We start from the raw sequence: 18,395 nt of genomic DNA, 5'->3' as shown, positions 1-18,395 counted from the left end.
ATTGTGTCCCCTTCGGAATACACTGGAGGCTAGAACTGTATCCTTGCTGAATTTTTATTGAATCAGTTTTGAACCTTTTGTAAAGAGCGAGGTTAAATTTTGCTTCCCTTGATAACCCCCATATGTTCTTGATTGGTCTTTGTTACATGAAAATCTTATTATTTTAGTGATCTGATTCAGATCATTTGGTTCCTGATCTCATTCCTTTATCTTAAAATCACATTAGCTAAAGCGATTTGTAAAAGTTAAGTTCAGAGATCAGTAATCAAAATACTTTTAAATACCAACTGTTAACAGTTGTCTTTGTAGATGCAGAATATATTATGTGAGTTTTTTTGGGTGTTAGTATTTTGATTGATTTCCTGCGGCATAAAAAATAAATCAAGGATTTTAAAAAAAGAAACTCTCTACCACCCAGAGATCAAACATCTGCTGTTTTTATTTTTAAACATTTTGTCATTCCTAAATGCAGCAACTTTGAATTCAATGAGGAAAGAGTCCTAAAGATAGGAAATTCTGCCTTACCTAGACTGGTAAAGAACTTATATTAATTCATTCCTTTCATTCATTCATTAACAAATGAACATTTACATTTGTCACAAAGCTCTTGCCAGGCTTTGGGGACATGATGCTGAACAAGATATTATATCTGCCCTCGTGGAGCAGATACTATTAGCAGGTGAGGGGAACATTCAGAAACTACCTAATTATTTCATTATATGTGTTGTAATCTTTCAACTGTAAACGTATTGGTACTTTGTAGCCAAATATTTATATTAAAGACATACAAATACTTGCAAATAATTCTGCCCCAGATCTTCTGGAGCCACAGATCCTTGGTATGCTTGACCTGGAAAGAGATTTTGAAAATAATTGAATTAGTTCAACAAACGTGTGATAGGCACTCTATTTAAAGTGCTGGTTTTTAGATCAGTAAATAAGGAACAAGCCCTGCTTTGGAGGAGGTCATAGTCTAGTCTATTGAGAGAGGGAGGGAAATTGGTTATGTTAGTATATTCTAGTATGTTATTCAGTAAATACTGAGTGTGTGCTGTAATGTTGGGCACTGCCATAGGCACTGTGCTGGGCACTGGGGGTGGGGTGGAGAGTAAGACAGAGATACCGTGCCCTCTGGAAGCTCTTAGGGGCCGTGGCAGAGAAGTGATAGGATGCCATGAGAATACACATGAGGGGGAAGGGGCCTCAGTACCATTTACTGATCATCTGTGGTGGGCCAGCCATTAATTGGTACTCTCTGTGTGCATCAATCTTCCCTTCAATCCTATAAACTAGTTACTATCTCTGCCGTAACAAGCAAGTAAATGGAGATGCAGAGAGGTTAAGTAATTTGCTGAAGGTCACACAGGAAGTGAGTGGAGGAATTAGAACTCCATCCCAGATATGACTTGACTTCACATCTCTGCCCCTTCCAGTGGTCCCCAAACCTGGCTGCTTATTAGAGTTATCTGAGCTCTGGAGGGAGAACTGTGTTTATTACAGGCGTCCCTGAGGACTATGGGCAGTGAGATTTAGGGACCATTCTTAGACTACCCCCTCAATTTACAGATTGGGGAGAGCGAAGATAGAGATCATACAGTAGTTAAAATGGGGCCAGTAGCTAGATTTCCTAGTCACCATTCACTCCATTGCAGTATCTGGAAAGATATAGACTAAGAAATCAAAACCAGAATCAAGAGCAAACAACAGACCCAAACCAACCAACCAAATTAACAAAACAAAACAAAATAAAACAAAAACAAGATAGTAGCAATAAGAACCTGAACCTGTAAAGTGTTTGTCTGGTCTTGGCTCTGAAGAACCACCCCTGGTAGCCCAGACAGCCCCGATTCAGAGGTCTCCCTGTGCTACCAGATGGTTACTACTTGAGAGTGAACTAGGTAGGACTTTTTTTTTTTTTTTTTTTAAGAAAACAGAGCAGATATCTTGGCTTATTAATATTCATTCAGGCACTTCAGTTTATTCAAGAAACTGTTATTGGGATGTAATGGGATAAAGTCTGTAGTATGGAGGAGGTCAGGGTTCTGTGGGAGCAAAGATGAGGGATGACCAACCTACACCTGGGTGATGGCAGGAGTTCAGAGAGATGCTGACCTTGTAGGGCTTTCTGGAGGAGGAGATGTCTGAATTGAGGCTGACATTGCTAGATACTAGTGGCAATCAGGTGTAGCAGCAGAGTTTAGTAGGGCAAAGACCCTGAGATGTGAGAGACCATTGTAAGAGGAAAACTTTCTCCTCTGTCCTCTTAGGTTCATGCTTGGGGCCCTGCAAATTAAATGGATAAAAGACAGATTAGCAAGGGAAGAGAAAAACAAGTTTAATTGCATACGTACATACGAAAGTTTACAAAGAAATGTGCCTCAAGGAGGTGGTTAGAATTGGGGGCTTATTTACCATCTAAACAAAGAATGATGAAGTGTGGAGAAGCAGCTAAATAAAAGAGTTTGGGGGGCTTCTTGATGAGGGTAAGTTATGGGAAGATGATTAGAAAATGTATGTTAGAGAAGAATTGTTTAGTAAGTTTTTTATACAGCTAAGAGTCCTTTCAGGTGGTAAGAGTTATCTTTGGACTAGTTTTCTTCGTGGTGTGGGAGAGGGAGACATCATTGCAAAAGGAAATTGATAACCCTGATTTTAGATAGAAAGGAGGAGAGCAGAGATCTAATTGCCTTCACCTCAAAATAATCTTTACGTGAAAATGATATATTTTGGGGTGACATACTCTGATCCCCTTCACCATGGTCTCTTCAGGGTTTGCCAAGAAGCTTGAGAGGCCTGCAGTTCTAGTGAGGATAGTCTGGTTAGAGAAAGACAGGTACCAAGGGTACCTTGCCAAGAAACTGTGGCAAGGGCCATGATGAGCCACTGAAGTGTCACTAAAGTATGAGTGGTGAAGTCGTCTCACTTCTGACTCTTAAGACTCTGGCCAGTTATTTATAATTTAGGGCTTAAATAGGCTTTGATGGCTTAGGTAGAGAATTTAACATATTTGTGTGCATATACATATGAATGTACATAGAGATATATGCATGTGTATATATATATATACACACACACACACACAACGCATGCATAGAGATATATATTGGTATAGATATATATCAATCGTTGTTTTTATGGAAAATACGTTTTGATTTCCAACCCAGTACATCATAAACAAATTTATAAGATTATAACCCACTTGTGACTTTGTATGGTTTTTAATCTCCCATATTTTGCATCAAATCTCTCATTTGATTAGCAGAAATCTCTGAGGCCTGTCATGAGATAAGGGATTTTGAGGCTCTGTGTGGTTTCCTGAACAAAGCAGTGAGGGAGGTTTAGCAGCTTTTTGCTGTGTCATCGTTTTCATATCTTAGTGAGAACAAATGGATTAGATTCTTTTTAAAATGTCTTCTGCGTCAGGTCTGGTACCCACGGAAAGTCTGTCTTTGTATCTTAAATAACAACCGTGTTAATTGATCTCCCCTTTTACAGAGAAGGAAAACGAGGTGGGAAAATGTTAAATCAGTTGTCCAAAGTTATTCAAAGTGCTGACTGTGACTCCATGGTGCTAAAAGTTGGCCGATCTGTGCTCCTACAGGCTGTTGTATTGTGTCTCTTAGCCATGGGTTGATTGGGGGAATGTAGGCAGACCCCTCCCTTTTTTTTTTTTTTTTGTGGTACGCGGGCCTCTCACTGTTGTGGCCTCTCCCGTTGTGGAGCACAGGCTCTGGACGTGCAGGCTCAGTGGCCATGGCTCACGGGCCCAGCCGCTCCGCGGCACGTGGGGTCCTCCCGGACCGGGGCACCAACCCGTGTCCCCTGCATCGGCAGGCGGACTCTCAACCACTGCGCCACCAGGGAAGCCCCCTCCCTTTTTAAATAAAGTCTCAGTGCCCTCTGCATATGAAAAATGCTTATAGGTTTTTTGACCTCATGCTCAGAGATCTTCCTATAGTTTTGACTTGTTTTCTACTTTTCAACACAAAATTTACACTTATATCTTTGGAAAGACAGAAAGGGCAGGACTGCATCTATAGGCAGATTATACGAACAAAAGTTTGACATGAATTTCATGCATAGCTTGTTTTTCTTTTGATAGTTCATCAGTTCACAGGTGTGGAAAGTCTTTTTTTAAAAAATTTATTTATTTTAGGCTGCCTTGGGTCTTTGTTGCTGCATGAGGCTTTCTCTTAGTTGCCCCGAGCAGGGGCTACTCTTTGGTGCGGTGCGTGGGCTTCTCATTGCAGTGGCTTCTCTTGTTGCGGAGCACGGGCTCTAGGCACGTGGGCTCAGTAGTTGTGGCTCACGGGCTCTAGAGCGCAGGCTCAGTAGTTGTGGTACACGGGCTTTGTTGCTCCGTGGCCTGTGGGATCTTCCCGGACCAGGGCTTGAACCTATGCCCCTTGCATTGGCAGGCAGATTCTTAACCACTGCGTTACCAGGGAATACCCGGTGTGGAAAGTCTTTAATGACCATTCAAGTAGTATGAATGGATTTCTTTGGTGATCGTTTTAGATTAGTGGGTTATAGAATATCTTATTTCAGGTCATTACAGGTGACTGTATTTTAGAAACCAGGGAAGTGTGGGACCCAGACTTGACTTTCTCTTGTGGTTTGCGGCTGTAGTCATTATCTTCTTAGCTTACTGGTGGGTCAGAATTTGAGCCTTGCCGTGAGCTAGCAAACTGGGCCTTAATATACAGCATTATGTGCCATCACCCATCTTTTTTTTTTTTTTTTTTTTTTTTTTTTTTTTTGCGGTACGCGGGCCTCTCACCGTCATGGCCTCTCCCGTTGTGGAGCACAGGCTCCGGAGGCGCAGGCTCAGCGGCCATGGCCCACGGGCCCAGCCGCTCCGTGGCACGTGGGATTCTCCCGGACCGGGGCACGAACCCGTGTCCCCTGCATCGGCAGGCGGACTCCCAACCACTGCGCCACCAGGGAAGCCCATCATCACCCATCTTTAATATTAGCTATTTTTAAAGGCAATATCATCCCTGTATAACAAAACCATTTTATGTGCCCACTTGGTACCACAGGCTGAATATGAATATATACAGTACACCGCTATGAAAACAGCCACACATTGAAGAGCTAAAGAAAATTAAACTTTGGTGCTTAATTACCTGAGTATTTGTATGTTTCCCCTTGTGTTTTGCTTGTCTCCTCTAATAGATGTTTGTGGGGGAAGCCGTAATATTTGCTGATAGCTGCTTGCTTGTGAATGAGGACTCCATGATATTCATGGGTACTTTCCGTGATCTACATAAGTGACATAAAATGCCAAGTATTGATATTATGTTTGGCACAAGCGTGCTAACAGATATAGAATAAATACAAATGTCATTCATTCAACCAAAACTTATTGAGCTTCTCTGGGCTAAGAGAGTCCCTGTCCTTAAAAAGCTTGTAAGCTACTCACAGCAACTGAAAAGTAGACCATTCATCATACTATGATGAGTTTTTTTTTTTTTTTTTTTTCGGTACGCGGGCCTCTCACTGTTGTGGCCTCTCCCGTTGCGGAGCACAGGCTTCGGACGCGCAGGCTTAGGGGCCATGGCTCACGGGCCCAGCCGCTCCGTGGCATGTGGGATCTTCCCGGACTGGGACATGAACCTGTGTCCCCTGCATCGGCAGGCGGACTCTCAACCACTGTGCCACCAGGGAAGCCCACTATGATGAGTTTTAAATTCTGACCATGGAACCCAGAGGAAAGACACATTATCTAGCCTGGAAAACTTTTGGGTAGCCTTAATTTTTCTTTCCCTCATGGATCATGAGACAAATGAAAGGAAAGCTTGTTTTCACCATTGCTTTTTAGAAATTTCTTTTTTTGCTAATCTTTGTTTTAGGTGGTGTTTTAAAAGAAATGATAAACAGTTACCCCCATTCAGTGTTATGCTGAAAACCTCCATTTGCTCTGCATCCTGAAAAGGGTCTGCATCCCTCCTTTGAGGGACTAAGGAAAGTGGCGAAGTGCCACTAAGTGGCCTCTGGCTGTGACTGCCAGAAACTTGAACTGCTGAGTAGCAGGAGTGCAGTGGTCTGTCTAATGGGAAGTTCTTGGCCCCAGTCACTTAACTCTTCTAACAACATCAGCACCACATTTACGTCATGTTCCAGTTTAAAAAGTGATTTTACAAAATGGAATGCATTGCTTCCGCAGAGCATCCCTGTGAGGTAGACAGGACAAATGTATTGTTAGCCCTCTTCTGGCTTTTGTGTGTGTGCTGCTTCCCCCTCCTTTTTTTTTTTTTTTTAATAAATTTATTTATTTATTTATGGCTGCGTTGGGTCTTCGTTGCTGTGCACAGGCTTTCTCTAGTTGTGGTGAATGGGGGCTACTCTTCGCTGCAGTGTGTGGGCTTCTCATTGCGGTGGCTTCTTTTGCTGTGGAGCACAGGCTCTGGGCACATGGGCTACAGTAGTTGTGGCACACAGGCTCTGTAGTTGTGGCACACGGGCTTAGTTGCTCCGCGGCATGCGGGATCTTCCCGGACCACGGCTCGAACCCATGTCCCCTGCATTAGCAGGTGGATTCTTAACCACTGTGCCACCAGGGAAGTCCCCCGTTTTTGTTGCTTTTGTTTTTATCGTTGTAAAATACATGTAACATAAACTTTAACCGTCATAACCACCACTGCAGTAGTATTAATAAATACATTCATAATGTGGTGCAACCATCACCACCATTCACCTCTGTAAGTCTTTTCATGTTGTAAAACGGAAGCTCTACACACGTTAAACAGTAGCCTCCCTGCTACCTACTCACCCCACCCCCAGCCCCTGGCAGAGGTGAGTGATTGGTCCATAGTCACACTGCTTGCACAGCTAGGGTAGAATCCAGCGTTCTGCCTGTGTTGCAGCATGCTTTCTCCTAATTCGCACTACAGTAGGGAACTGAAGAAGGATAGTTAAAAGATTAGGTAGAAGTTTTCCACTAGAAATAAGAGAACCTTCCAGTAGGGAAGGGATTTTCTTTTAAATTTAAAAAAATGAGTAAACCCCCCCCCTCAGCAAAATGAAACAGGTGCCGTGTATATCTCTTGCCAACTAACATTCTATTGTTACTTGTTTTAAATAACATGGAGTACAGTTTGCTTTGCCTAAGGAAAGAAGCTGAAAAGACGCAGGCTCTGATTTTAGTTTCCAACTCTGTCAGTGATTTGCTGTGGCTCTGGGCAAGAAAAACAGCATCTATTGGGGTACTTTCTTTTTTCTAAAAAGACAGTAAGTTCCACCCTCCATTTTCTTAGTGAGTAGGGTCTGGGCATTCTTTCTCTTTTATCCAGAAATGAACTTTTATTCTTTTCACGTGTCCTCACTTTGCCCTGGAACTCTCATCTCCCTTGAGGATGGGAAAAAAACATTAAGTTGTCAATTAAAGATGACATCATCTGTTCAAAATTCAGACAGCCTATTTCGGAGGGACTCAGATTTTCTTGGGGCAGTAGGAGAGGTAAATGCCCAGGCAAGTAAAAACTTAAACTCTGCATCGGGCTGACATCTCCCTTCTCAAACGTTCCTCCTCCCTCTCCTCCTTCCCAGATGGCCTCTGGGGGCAGGAGGAAGTGACACAGGGATGGAGCCCTGGTCTGGGTGTTGCTCTCTGGTTGAAGTCTCATCGGCTGTTTTTGCAGTGAGCTCTGTCCTTGCTGCCTCTGCTCCCGAAGCACCTCTGATGGCTGGACCTGTTGGTGTGCCCATGACCCCAAGGGCTTGGCATTCTCCACTGGTGTTGGCTGGTCCACAGGTGCCAGAGGCCTAGTGGCCACTCCTATTTAATCTCTGTTCTCTGCCCTTTGCTACAGGAGCTGTCTTTTAAAAACATCTTATTTTGCAGTAACTCCATACTTAAGAGTAAAGGTATGAGAATAATATAGAGAACTTCTCGATACCCTGAATCCCTTTTTAACATTTTGCTACATTTGTGTATTATTCTCTGTCTGTATACTCACTATTATGTATTTTTCTGAATCATTTGGGAGTAGGATACAGCTCCAGAGAAGCTGATCTAGAAGGATGAATTGGAACCTTCCAAGTGAACAAGGGAGGGAAGTGTCTGGAAATAGCTCTCATATTCTTTCTTTTTCTCTGCTTTCCTCTAACCCTTCTTTATTCCAAGTTAAGTTTCCCCACCTCCTTGAGCTCTTCCTTTTATGGAAAAGCACAAAGAATGTAAAAACCACCCAAGTCCTTCAGATAATATGAAGGTTTATAATTTTGATCGAGGAAGCCTTTTTTAATAAGTCTAAGTATGAATTTTTTAGGGGTAGTTTATCTAGTTTATAAATTCACTAGTATCTCACCTAATAGAATAATTATATCCTGTGTTGGTGCTTGCCCTTTGGCCTTTTTCAGCTTTTTAGATCTTCCCTCTAAAGGATAGGACTAGTATGGCAAAAAAAAAAAAAAAAAGTTGAAATTTCTTTCCTTTGATTCTTTTTTTAAATTTATTTATTTTTAATTAATTTATTTTTGGCTGCATTGGTTCTTCGTTGCTGCACATGGGTTTTCTCTAGTTGTGGCAAGCGGGGGCTACTCTTTGTTGCGGTGCGTGGGCTTCTCATTGCGGTGGCATCTCTTGTTGCGGAGCATGGGCTCTAGGCACACGGGCTTCAGTAGTTGTGGCCTGTAGGCTCAGTAGTTGTGGCTTGCAGGCTCTAGAGCACAGGCTCAGTAGTTGCAGCACACGGGCTTAGTTGCTCTGTGGCATGTGGGATCTTCCCAGACCAGGGCTCGAACCCGTGTCCCCTGTGTTAGCAGGCAGATTCTTAACCACTGCGCCACCGGGAAGCCCCTTTCCTTTGATTCTGATAGCATAGCAGGCAAGGGGGTGAAGTTGCCAGTAACATGTATTTGGGGAGTGCCTGGTAATTTCTGGGCTGTTCTGCTCTCCCAGCAGTAGGAGTAGCACCTCCCTTTTTCCTCTGATCGCTGGCCATGAGAATGGCTATTTGAAAACATCATCCATGGGACAGAATTTGGTCTGATGAGCAGTTTTCTTTGGTAAGAAAGACAGGTTGGTCATATGGGCAATAATACGAAGCAGTAGGTTTCCTGGAAATCTGTCGGTGGTGCCGCTGGAGTCCTGTGTCATAGCTCCAGTGGGCGCCATTCCAACTGTAGGTTTCATAATGGTGCCTCCTGGAGCACACCCACTGGTCTTTCTTCATGCATTTCTCTCGTCCCCTAAAGAGAGATTTTAACTTTGATGAAAAAGCCTCAAAGATATTAAGTGTCTTTTTATTAATTTTTGAAATTTTATTTTTTTCCTTTTAAATGGGTTAGCTTGTATTTCATCATGCAGGAACATAGCTCATTGTAACAGATTTATTGGGGGAAATTAAATTTGAATTGATTCTGCTAACTATGATTTGAATGAGAGAAAAAGTATAAAAAATGAAGCTGTAAGCTTTTCATCTGAGAATAGTCCTACCTAGTGATTAAAAATTAGAGCGGTATGAAACTCGATAATAAAAAGGCAAGTAACCCAATTAAAAAATGGCCAAAGAACCTGAACAGGCATTATTCCAAAGAAGACATACAAATGGTTAATATGTAGCTAAGCAGATACTCAGTACCAGTCATTAGACAACTGCAAATCAAAACCACAATAAGATACCATCACACCCCCGAAGATGGACAGTAACACGTGTTGTCCGAGATGTGGAGAAACTGAAACTTTCATACATTACTGGTGGGAATGTAAAATCACACAGTCACTTTGGAAAATGGTCTGGCAGCTCTTCAAAATGTCAAACATAGAGTTACCATAGGATTCGGCAATTCCACTCCTAGTTATATACCAAGAGAAATGAAGTATATGTCCACACAAGAACTTGTACATGAATATTAATAGCAGCATTATTCATAATAGCCAAAAAGTGGAAATAACCCATATACCCATAAACTAATGAAATGACAAATGAAGTGTGTTATATCTATGCAATGGATTATTTGGCAGTAAAAAGGAATGAAGTATTGATACATGCAACAGCTCAAATGACTCTTGAAAACATTATGCTAAGTGAAAAAAACCAGTCACGAAAGACCACATATTATATAATTTCATTAATATAAAACATCAAGAATAGGCAAATCTGTACATACAGGAAGTAAATTAGTGGTTTCTTAGGGCTAGAGGTGGAGGGACATGCGAAGCGATTGCTGGTGGATGGATATAGAGTATCTTTTGGGTGACAAGATGTAAAATTAGATTGTGGTGAAAGTGACATACTATCTATGAATATTAAAAAACATTGTATAATTTAAGTGAGTGAATTGTATGGTCTGTGAATAATGTATCAGTAAAACTGTTTAAAAACGTACAGAAATTAAAGAAGTAAAATCAGGGCAAAATAAGGACACATTTTCTAGCATACCTATACCTGTAAATGAAATACGAGGTACTGTTTTTCTTAGCCTCTATAAACCCAATAACAATAGTTTTCTCTAGCTAAAAATACATTTTTTTCCTGACATTTGAGTTTAACGTCTAGGTTATGCTTAGAAGTGGAACAGACAAGTCATTTTTTTCAGTTAAAATTTTACTAACTGTGCTTGCTTTGGTGGTACACATTCTAAAACTAAAGCAATATAAGGAACATCTAGCATGGCATCTTTGCAAGGGTACATGTACCTCAGTGCAGTGTTTTATGTATATTTCCTTCCTTTATTGAAGGAAGTAAGAGAAGACCTGAATAAATGTGTATAGATGTGGAAAATATAATATTCTAAAGTTTACAGTTCTCTGCAAAATCTCTGAAAATGTAATGAAGTCCCACTCAAAACCTCAGCAGGACTTTTCTTGGAACTTTACAATAACTGATTCTAAAACTTGTAAATAAGAATGAAGTTTCAATAGCAGTCCCAGACACCCCCCCTCCCCCAAAGAGCATTTAATAAAGTAGAGGGCTTGCCCATTGTCATATAGGATCTAATAAAGCCAAGCTAATGAAAGTTGTGTGAATGGTGCAGACAGAGGCAAATAAGTGAATGGATCCGAAGAGTGCCTGAAACTGCCCTGTACATGTATGGAAACCTGCCCTGGGTTAGAGATAACAGCGTCATTCATTATGTTGGAGTGTGATAATTTTAGCGTGAACGCATGTCAAACATTTACTTATCAATGAGGAAATCATCAAGATGGTGAAACTGTTTCAAGAGCATCTGGGGAATTGAAGAAAAAATGTTCGAATAAGATTTGTTATATACAAAACTGGTTAATCTCCTACAAGGCAATAAAACCATAACCGTACCAAATTATTTGCATATGTACTAGACCAAAAAAATCTGCAAGTTAACATATTATTTTATAGAATATAGACCTTAATCAATAGAAAATAGCAAGTCAAACAAGGATATATCCCTTATAGAATGAAATATTCCTTGGGTGGGCCTGTTAGATAATGCTCCAGGATGGCATTGAGTGGGCATGCAATCTTTTTTTTTAAATCTTATTTCAAAGCTACTGAGTAGCTGAAGGATGAGTTATTCATTGCTGTTGAGATAATTGCCTATCCATAGGGGAAACAATTAAATTTAGATCACACTGTACACAAAAGTGGATTCTAGATATACTTGTGTGTTAAATTATTTTCTCTATGTATTTAAGCATTTCTCATAAAAAAGGGGAAAATAGGTTCTTGATAAAATACTAGATAGTAGTTTACTATCTAGTAAGTGAATGAATTAGGTCTATAAAAAAAACTGAATAAAAAAATCAGTTTGTAGCATGATGTATTTATTGTGATACTAATATGAATTTTAAAATACTGTAGAATTTCTGGGACTTAATGTACATGTATATAAAAGCATAAAAAACTAAACTTTTGTACCCCAGAAAAATGAAAAAATATCTAGTATTGTTTTATTAATAATTACTAAGTTCTGCTAAATTTAAGTGTTTTCTGCCTGGTAAAGATGCTTTAATTGTAGCTTTGCAACATGCAACAGTTACCTGACACAACAGACTTGATTTTAGCAGAACTTAATTAATTTACTGTTTTATATATATGGTATGTCAAATCATTGGGGTAAAGATACAGGTTTTTAAAAATTACCTTGGGAAAAATAGCAAAAGATCAAGAAAAATGCACAGCACTATCTTGTACCATATACTCAAATTATAAATGGATCAACACATTAAATATTAAAAAAATAAGCATCATGGTAAAATTATGTTATATAATCTTTGTGGAGGAGAGGCTTTCCTAAGTGTGCCCTCAAAATCAGAAATATTAAAGGGAAATGATTAACTTTGATTATATAAAAATTTCAATATTGGGGAGAATTTTAAAATTAAATATAAGGCAAATGAGAAATGGGGACATTTTTATATACATTTCAGAGAACATATTTTTCTAGCCCTTATAAATGAATCTGTAAGGGAACAGATAGGCAAGAATGGTCCGAAAGGCTAGACAGCCCTTTGAATCTATCTTATTCCTCTTTCCCTGCTTGTAAACTGAGATGTCAGTCAGTACCCTGGAGTCTGGTTTACCTAAGTGCTTAGGGCTTCCTCCATTCTCCTGGTAAGAAGTTCTTGTGATAGAAAATAACATGCCTTCAAGCTACATTTCCACTTAACCGTGGCGTTTTCTTTTCTCCCGTCACCCACACCCAACCACCCTTGTGAAAAGAACCTTGATTTTCCTCTAACCTGGTATATGAAATTTAGGAAACTTGACATGTTCAAGAAAAGATGAATGTTGAATATAAAATATTACTGGGTATTGGGAAGTCTGAAGGTAGAATATAATCATACTCCACTTAATGTACAATAAGGGCATTGACATCTTAGAATTTTTAAAAAAAGAAGCTTTCCTAAAGGGATGGTCAATAACCCTTTCCTCTCTTCTCTATGCCTGTGGACAGTTAAGGTGAATCGTCAATGGGAGGTTGACGATTCTGTTATATACAGGGCAGGGCTTATTAAGCTCTATGGAAGTTTCCTTCTCTGCAGTAGGCTTGCCTCTGCGTGTGTCTCTGCGATAGATCTAGGTCAAAATGTGACCTAAGATTCTGCAAACCAGATTGGTCTCTAGCTCCTGTATGTTACCTCAGCATTCTGTGGTATAAATATATAATGGGAAACAAGGCAGTTTTTAAAACATAAGATATTTTACAAAATACTTGCCCTTTCACTCCAGAATTTATCCTTAGGAAATAATCAGGCAAGTGAGTAAAGGGGCTTATTGCAGTATTGTTTGTATTGATAATTGCCAAACATTGGGAGCAATTAGCATGCCTCAAAATGAGGGATAGGTAACAAATTATGTTACCTCTATTCAGTAGACTGCTATGTGGACACTAGCTATGATAGAGCAACTCTGTATTTGTTGAGAAGAAAAGATTCAGGATAAAGTAAGCATATAATAAAGGAAACCAGAATATGTTATCCCAAAATACGTATGCCTCTTTGACATAAAAATCATTTTGAGCTGAAGGCAATCAAGAAGCAGTAAACACTGAAAAAGTTCCCTCTTTCTGCCTAAAGGTGGGACATAAATTGTTTTTACTGGAGACAGACTCGTACAGCTCAGAGTCTGCAGACAAATCTTGTTAAATTAACCCTTATTTATTCCAAGTTATACCTTCACCATTTACCCCTAGGCCTTCACCATTTGTTTTTCCAATTCTTGACAAATGTATTGTTTCTTTGTCAGAAAGGTATAAAAGATTTCTGCTCTGCTCACTTCTTTGGGTCTTTATTGTCCTATGAAGACTCTCTCGTACATGTAACCATTCAATTAACTTTGTGTGCTTTTCTCTTGTTGATCTGTCTTTGTCAGTTTAATTTCCAGACCCAGCCAGGGACCCTAAGAGGGTTGACAAAAACTTTTTCCTCCCCTACAGTAATATTCCATTTCAATTAAGAAAAATATAGACAGATAGATAGATAGATTTACTTGGGAAAAGATTTGGAAGGATATGTACAAGCTACAATGTTATCTTTGGGTGGAGAGTTTTGGGGAGTGATTTCATTAATTTCTTTTTTGTGTACTGGAATATAAAGAAAAATAAGTTTATTTTATTGGGGCTGTATTTCAGGAATATTCACCATGTAACTGAGTGGATTCTGCTATTTGATTTTCAAAACTGATAAGAAATGGAAGTGAGATAATATAAATAATTGAAGGATTTGTGTTGTATTCTTTAATCTATGTAGACTTTTCCTGTAAGACAAAGAAGTAACAACCTCACTGCCTTTTCATTAACAGGCCTTCTCCTGTAGATATGGCAACAAGCAGCCAACACTTCTCATCGTTTGATACAAAACAGGCATCCGGACAGCACCGAACATCTAATGTGAAAAGGTCAGGAAAGGGGGGGGTGCGGGTGTTCCTGGGGGACTGGGGAGAGCAGTCCAACCCTTGGGTAAATTGCAGTGTTGATGTTAGATAGGGCTTTGTGTTTTACTAATGTGTAGGGTGGAGAGAGCCCTGGGCAGGTATAAGTGCCCATTTTACAAATTAGGGAAGGAGTCTCGGAGCTCCTAAGGGATTTAGTGAGTAGGTCACCCTGTTACATAAAAGCAGAAACAAAACCAAACTCAACTCTTGGGGTACAACTCCCTCTTGAGCCTTTTTTTATCTTTTAAAATTTTAACCATTTATTTTATTATGAAATAATGTAACCATATTGCCAAGCATCAGGGAAGATGGAGGAAAGAAGAATTATGAGCACTGTTAGAATTTTGGTATATTTCATTCCAGTCTTTTCTCTAGGCATGTGCTCCTTGATATAGATGTAGCCATACCTTTTTCATTGAACATTGTATTGTGATTGTTTTTCTAATTGTATTCTTCTTGTAACTTTGGCTTAAAAGTGCATTTAAGAAGCATTTGTCATAGAAAATTCAGGAAATATACAAAAGCACAAAGGAGAGATAAAATATGTATTACCATCACCATAACTGTTTTTGGGTGTGTATTCTTTCTTTTTCTCTTCATATATAGGGATATTAATTTTTTTTCTAAATTGGGATCATATTAATTTTACTCTTTGGTAACCCACTTCAAAGCATAATACATCGTGACATTTTTCCTTTCCACTGAATGTGTTTTATAATATCATATTTGATTGCTAAGTACTGTTCCTTTACGCCCATTTTAGAATTATTTTAGCCAGTTGTCACTTTTTGAATATGTAAGTTGTTCCTTTCTCGGTTATTAAGGCAACTTTGTTAAAGCTTTATTTTATACCATGAAAAAGTGCTTTCCATTTATCCTTACGGGTTTATTAAACTTTATACAGCACGTCTTCGGCATTTTAGATTTTGCATTTGAAATTTCAGCTACTTTTGAGTATGTTCACAATACTCATGGGCTTGGCGGTTTGTCTTAGGACTCAACCCTCACAATATAAGGAAGCGGTGCAATATTTATAAGGATTGAGGAATGGAGATGGAGTTGAAAATAACTTCTCAGGATCTGAAGGCGTTTATTTTCCACATTACTTTTTAATTTCATATGTCTCTGCTCATGGAAATCTGAGCTATCTTCAGAAATATGTATTCCTCCCTCATAGTTGTCCTCTAACTGATCTGATAGTTTCCTAGGTAACCACTGCATCAACATTTATATAATGCTGAGTTTGAAAGCTGGGATAAAATAAATTTAAAAAATATTACTGAAAGCAGTGATAAATTAAGGGCATAGCATTCAGAGAGAGCTCTGGGCTGTATCGGTAGACTGGGAATTTTCAGCATATGTGTAGTTTTGAAGGCATGAACTGTACGTGCTCTTTCCAAGAGAGAGCAAAACAAATGAGAAGAGAGTGAAGGAAGGAAGCCCCATGAACACAGACATTGAAGGAGCAGCTAATGGAATGATTTCATGCAGAGCTCTGGAGGTTTGAGGGACAGGATGATTAAATGAGATGGTAGCTGCAAGGTGGGCAAGGGGTTGGGGAGGGGTGAGTTCTGGAATGAGGTCAGCAGAGCCAGGTGTTGCAAAGAGGTCTACGTGGATAAAGGCTGGAAAGCGTCCTTTGTATTTTGTAGTTAGGTCATCATAGACCTTTAGCTTAGAGGGTTCCTTGCCAGGCTGCAGTGGAAGATGAATGGGAGGAGGGGAAGTAGGGAAAGTGAGAGTCAACTCTTTTTTGAAGCTTTTGCCTATGAAGAGAAGGAGTGGGAGAAGTTCAGGAGAGAAAACAAAATCGAAAGTTATCTTTTTGGCTGGTTTTACTTTAAGTAGAAATGAGTGAGATTTGTGCGTTTTCTGAGTTGGAAAGAGGGCAGAGTGGAAAAGGTTTAAAGACATATAAAGGAAGAAACAGGAGGGAAACGTAAGAAGTATAGTATTAGAGTTTGCAGGTTTCGTTTTAAAATTAAATTATTAAAATTAAGATTTTTCTTTAAAAAAATGAAACAATAAAAATTCCTACTCTGCCTTTCAATCAACAGGTCTTCTAACGCATTTGTGAAAACAAGCACTTGTAAATTTATTGTGAAGCAGCCCAGAAGGACATCTGCAAAGTTGAGCAATGCTTCAGACTCGAGCAAGTCTGTGGGTAGTTAGACCGCATAGAGCATAATGGCACCCTAGCTAATGTATACTCCCCATGTGACTGCTCCACTGACACCCGGTGTATTGCTCCTCCACACAAAGCTGTGAGGCAGGCAAGGAGGGAGTTTAGTCACTATTTCACAAACGAGCAATCCTGGATGGCAGGTGACGTACCCAAGGTGCCTCAGCCAGGCAGTGGTTGATTTGCATCTTGACGCTCCATCTCCTGATTTCCTGGCCAGAGCATCTTTAATGATGAACCCATTTGCTTCCCTGGTTGTAATCCCTCTCATCTGTTTAGTCTTACAAAGTGCTTTGACAACCATGGGTTCTTTTTTTTTCTGCGGTATGCGGGCCTCTCACTGCTGTGGCCTCTCCCGTTGCGGAGCACAGGCTCCGGACGCGCAGGCTCAGCGGCCATGGCTCACGGGCCCAGCCGCTCCGCGGCATGTGGGATCTTCCTGGACCGGGGCACGAACCCGTATCCCCTGCATCGGCAGGCGGACTCTCAACCACTGCGCCACCAGGGAAGCGCCATGGTTTCTTTTGATTATACTTCAACTTGAAGGAGCCAGGAAAGAATCTTTCCGTGTAAGGATCCTGATGTCGAGAGCAGTACATGGCTAACTGAAATGCCTTGCAAAACTCTGAAATATTTTGAGTTCGAGTTATCGCCCGTGTCCTTCCAGGGCACCAGTGACAAAGTTGCAGACATTTGTTAAGTTCTGTGTTCGTCACTTCATATCTGTTGACGCCCAGAAGCAGTTGTGTTAAAGTCACTTTTGGAAAAAGGAAGAAAGACTTTCCACCCTGGCCCCGAGCCTTCCCATCATTTCCTCCTCTTACCATATCTTTTTGAGTTGAGAGACATGTTGTTTGGCCTTCCGTGGGAAATGGAATGACGACAAGGTTGCCCACTTTTAAATCTCTAAGACAAAGTATATTTTGTCTTCTTGATCTACTTGAGAAACTTGTCGAAAGCAGGAAGAACAGAGGTATAGCATCTCAGGATTAAAGGAATGGAGAGCAAACCATTTACAGAATTTTTTTTTTTTTTTTGTGGTACGCTGGCCTCTCACTGCTGTGGCCTCTCCCATTGCAGAGCACAGGCTCCAGACGCGCAGGCTCAGTGGCCATGGCTCACGGGCCCAGCCGCTCCGTGGCATGTGGGATCTTCCCACACCGGGGCACGAACCCGCATCCCCTGCATCGGCAGGCGGACTCTCAACCACTGCGCCACCAGGGAAACCCATTTACAGATATTTTAATACTTCACTTATCAAGCCTAGACCATAGCTCAGCATGGGCACAGACCATTGGTAGCTTTAATTATTACCTGACAAAAGCTGGCATATGCGAATCCCAGAGTTATGCAGGGAGTTCTGGTCACCCGGAAGCCTGAGTTCTAAAGACTGTTTAGTAGGATGAGATTTTCAAATGGCTAAATCATTAAGGTTATGGGCAAAATTTGACTAGAGACTTGTGAGAGAAAGGAGGGACCCTCTCTTGGATTGTTTAGTCTAGAATGCAGCATAGAGGGAGTTGCTGTTTAAAGGGTATAGGGTTTCAGTTTTGCAGGATGAAAACGTTCTAGGGGTTAGTTGCACAACAATGTACATATACTTAACACTACTAAACTGTACACTTAAAAATGGTTAAGATGGTAAATTTTTAATTATGTGTATGCTACCACAGTGAAAGAAAAAAGGAATGCAGGATAGTTAACCCAGACATTATTATATAGAGTTCATCCTAGTTTTCTTTGACCTCCTTTTTGTCTTAGGTACTAGGTACGTTTCCCATGCTATTAAGACATGTGTATCATCTTGTCTTGGAAAAATCCTTCCTAGCTTAAGAAGGAAACCTCTGGACTGA

At 40.3% G+C, this 18,395-nt stretch overlaps 1 protein-coding gene across 1 annotated transcript in view; it reads left to right on the top strand.

The window, feature by feature from the left end:
• TTC39B (tetratricopeptide repeat domain 39B) overlaps positions 1-18,395 on the top strand; it is a 135,767-nt gene that overhangs the window by 54,477 nt on the left and 62,895 nt on the right. The window contains exon 3 of the mRNA XM_032636309.1: positions 14,229-14,324. Coding sequence (XP_032492200.1) covers positions 14,229-14,324 — 96 coding nt within the window. The remainder of the gene's footprint in view (positions 1-14,228; positions 14,325-18,395) is intronic.

This window comes from Phocoena sinus, chromosome 6, assembly GCF_008692025.1.
Source record: "Phocoena sinus isolate mPhoSin1 chromosome 6, mPhoSin1.pri, whole genome shotgun sequence".
NCBI lineage: Eukaryota > Metazoa > Chordata > Mammalia > Artiodactyla > Phocoenidae > Phocoena > Phocoena sinus.
Note: the sequence above shows the minus strand (reverse complement) of the source record. Positions and strands in the feature narration are given on the sequence as shown.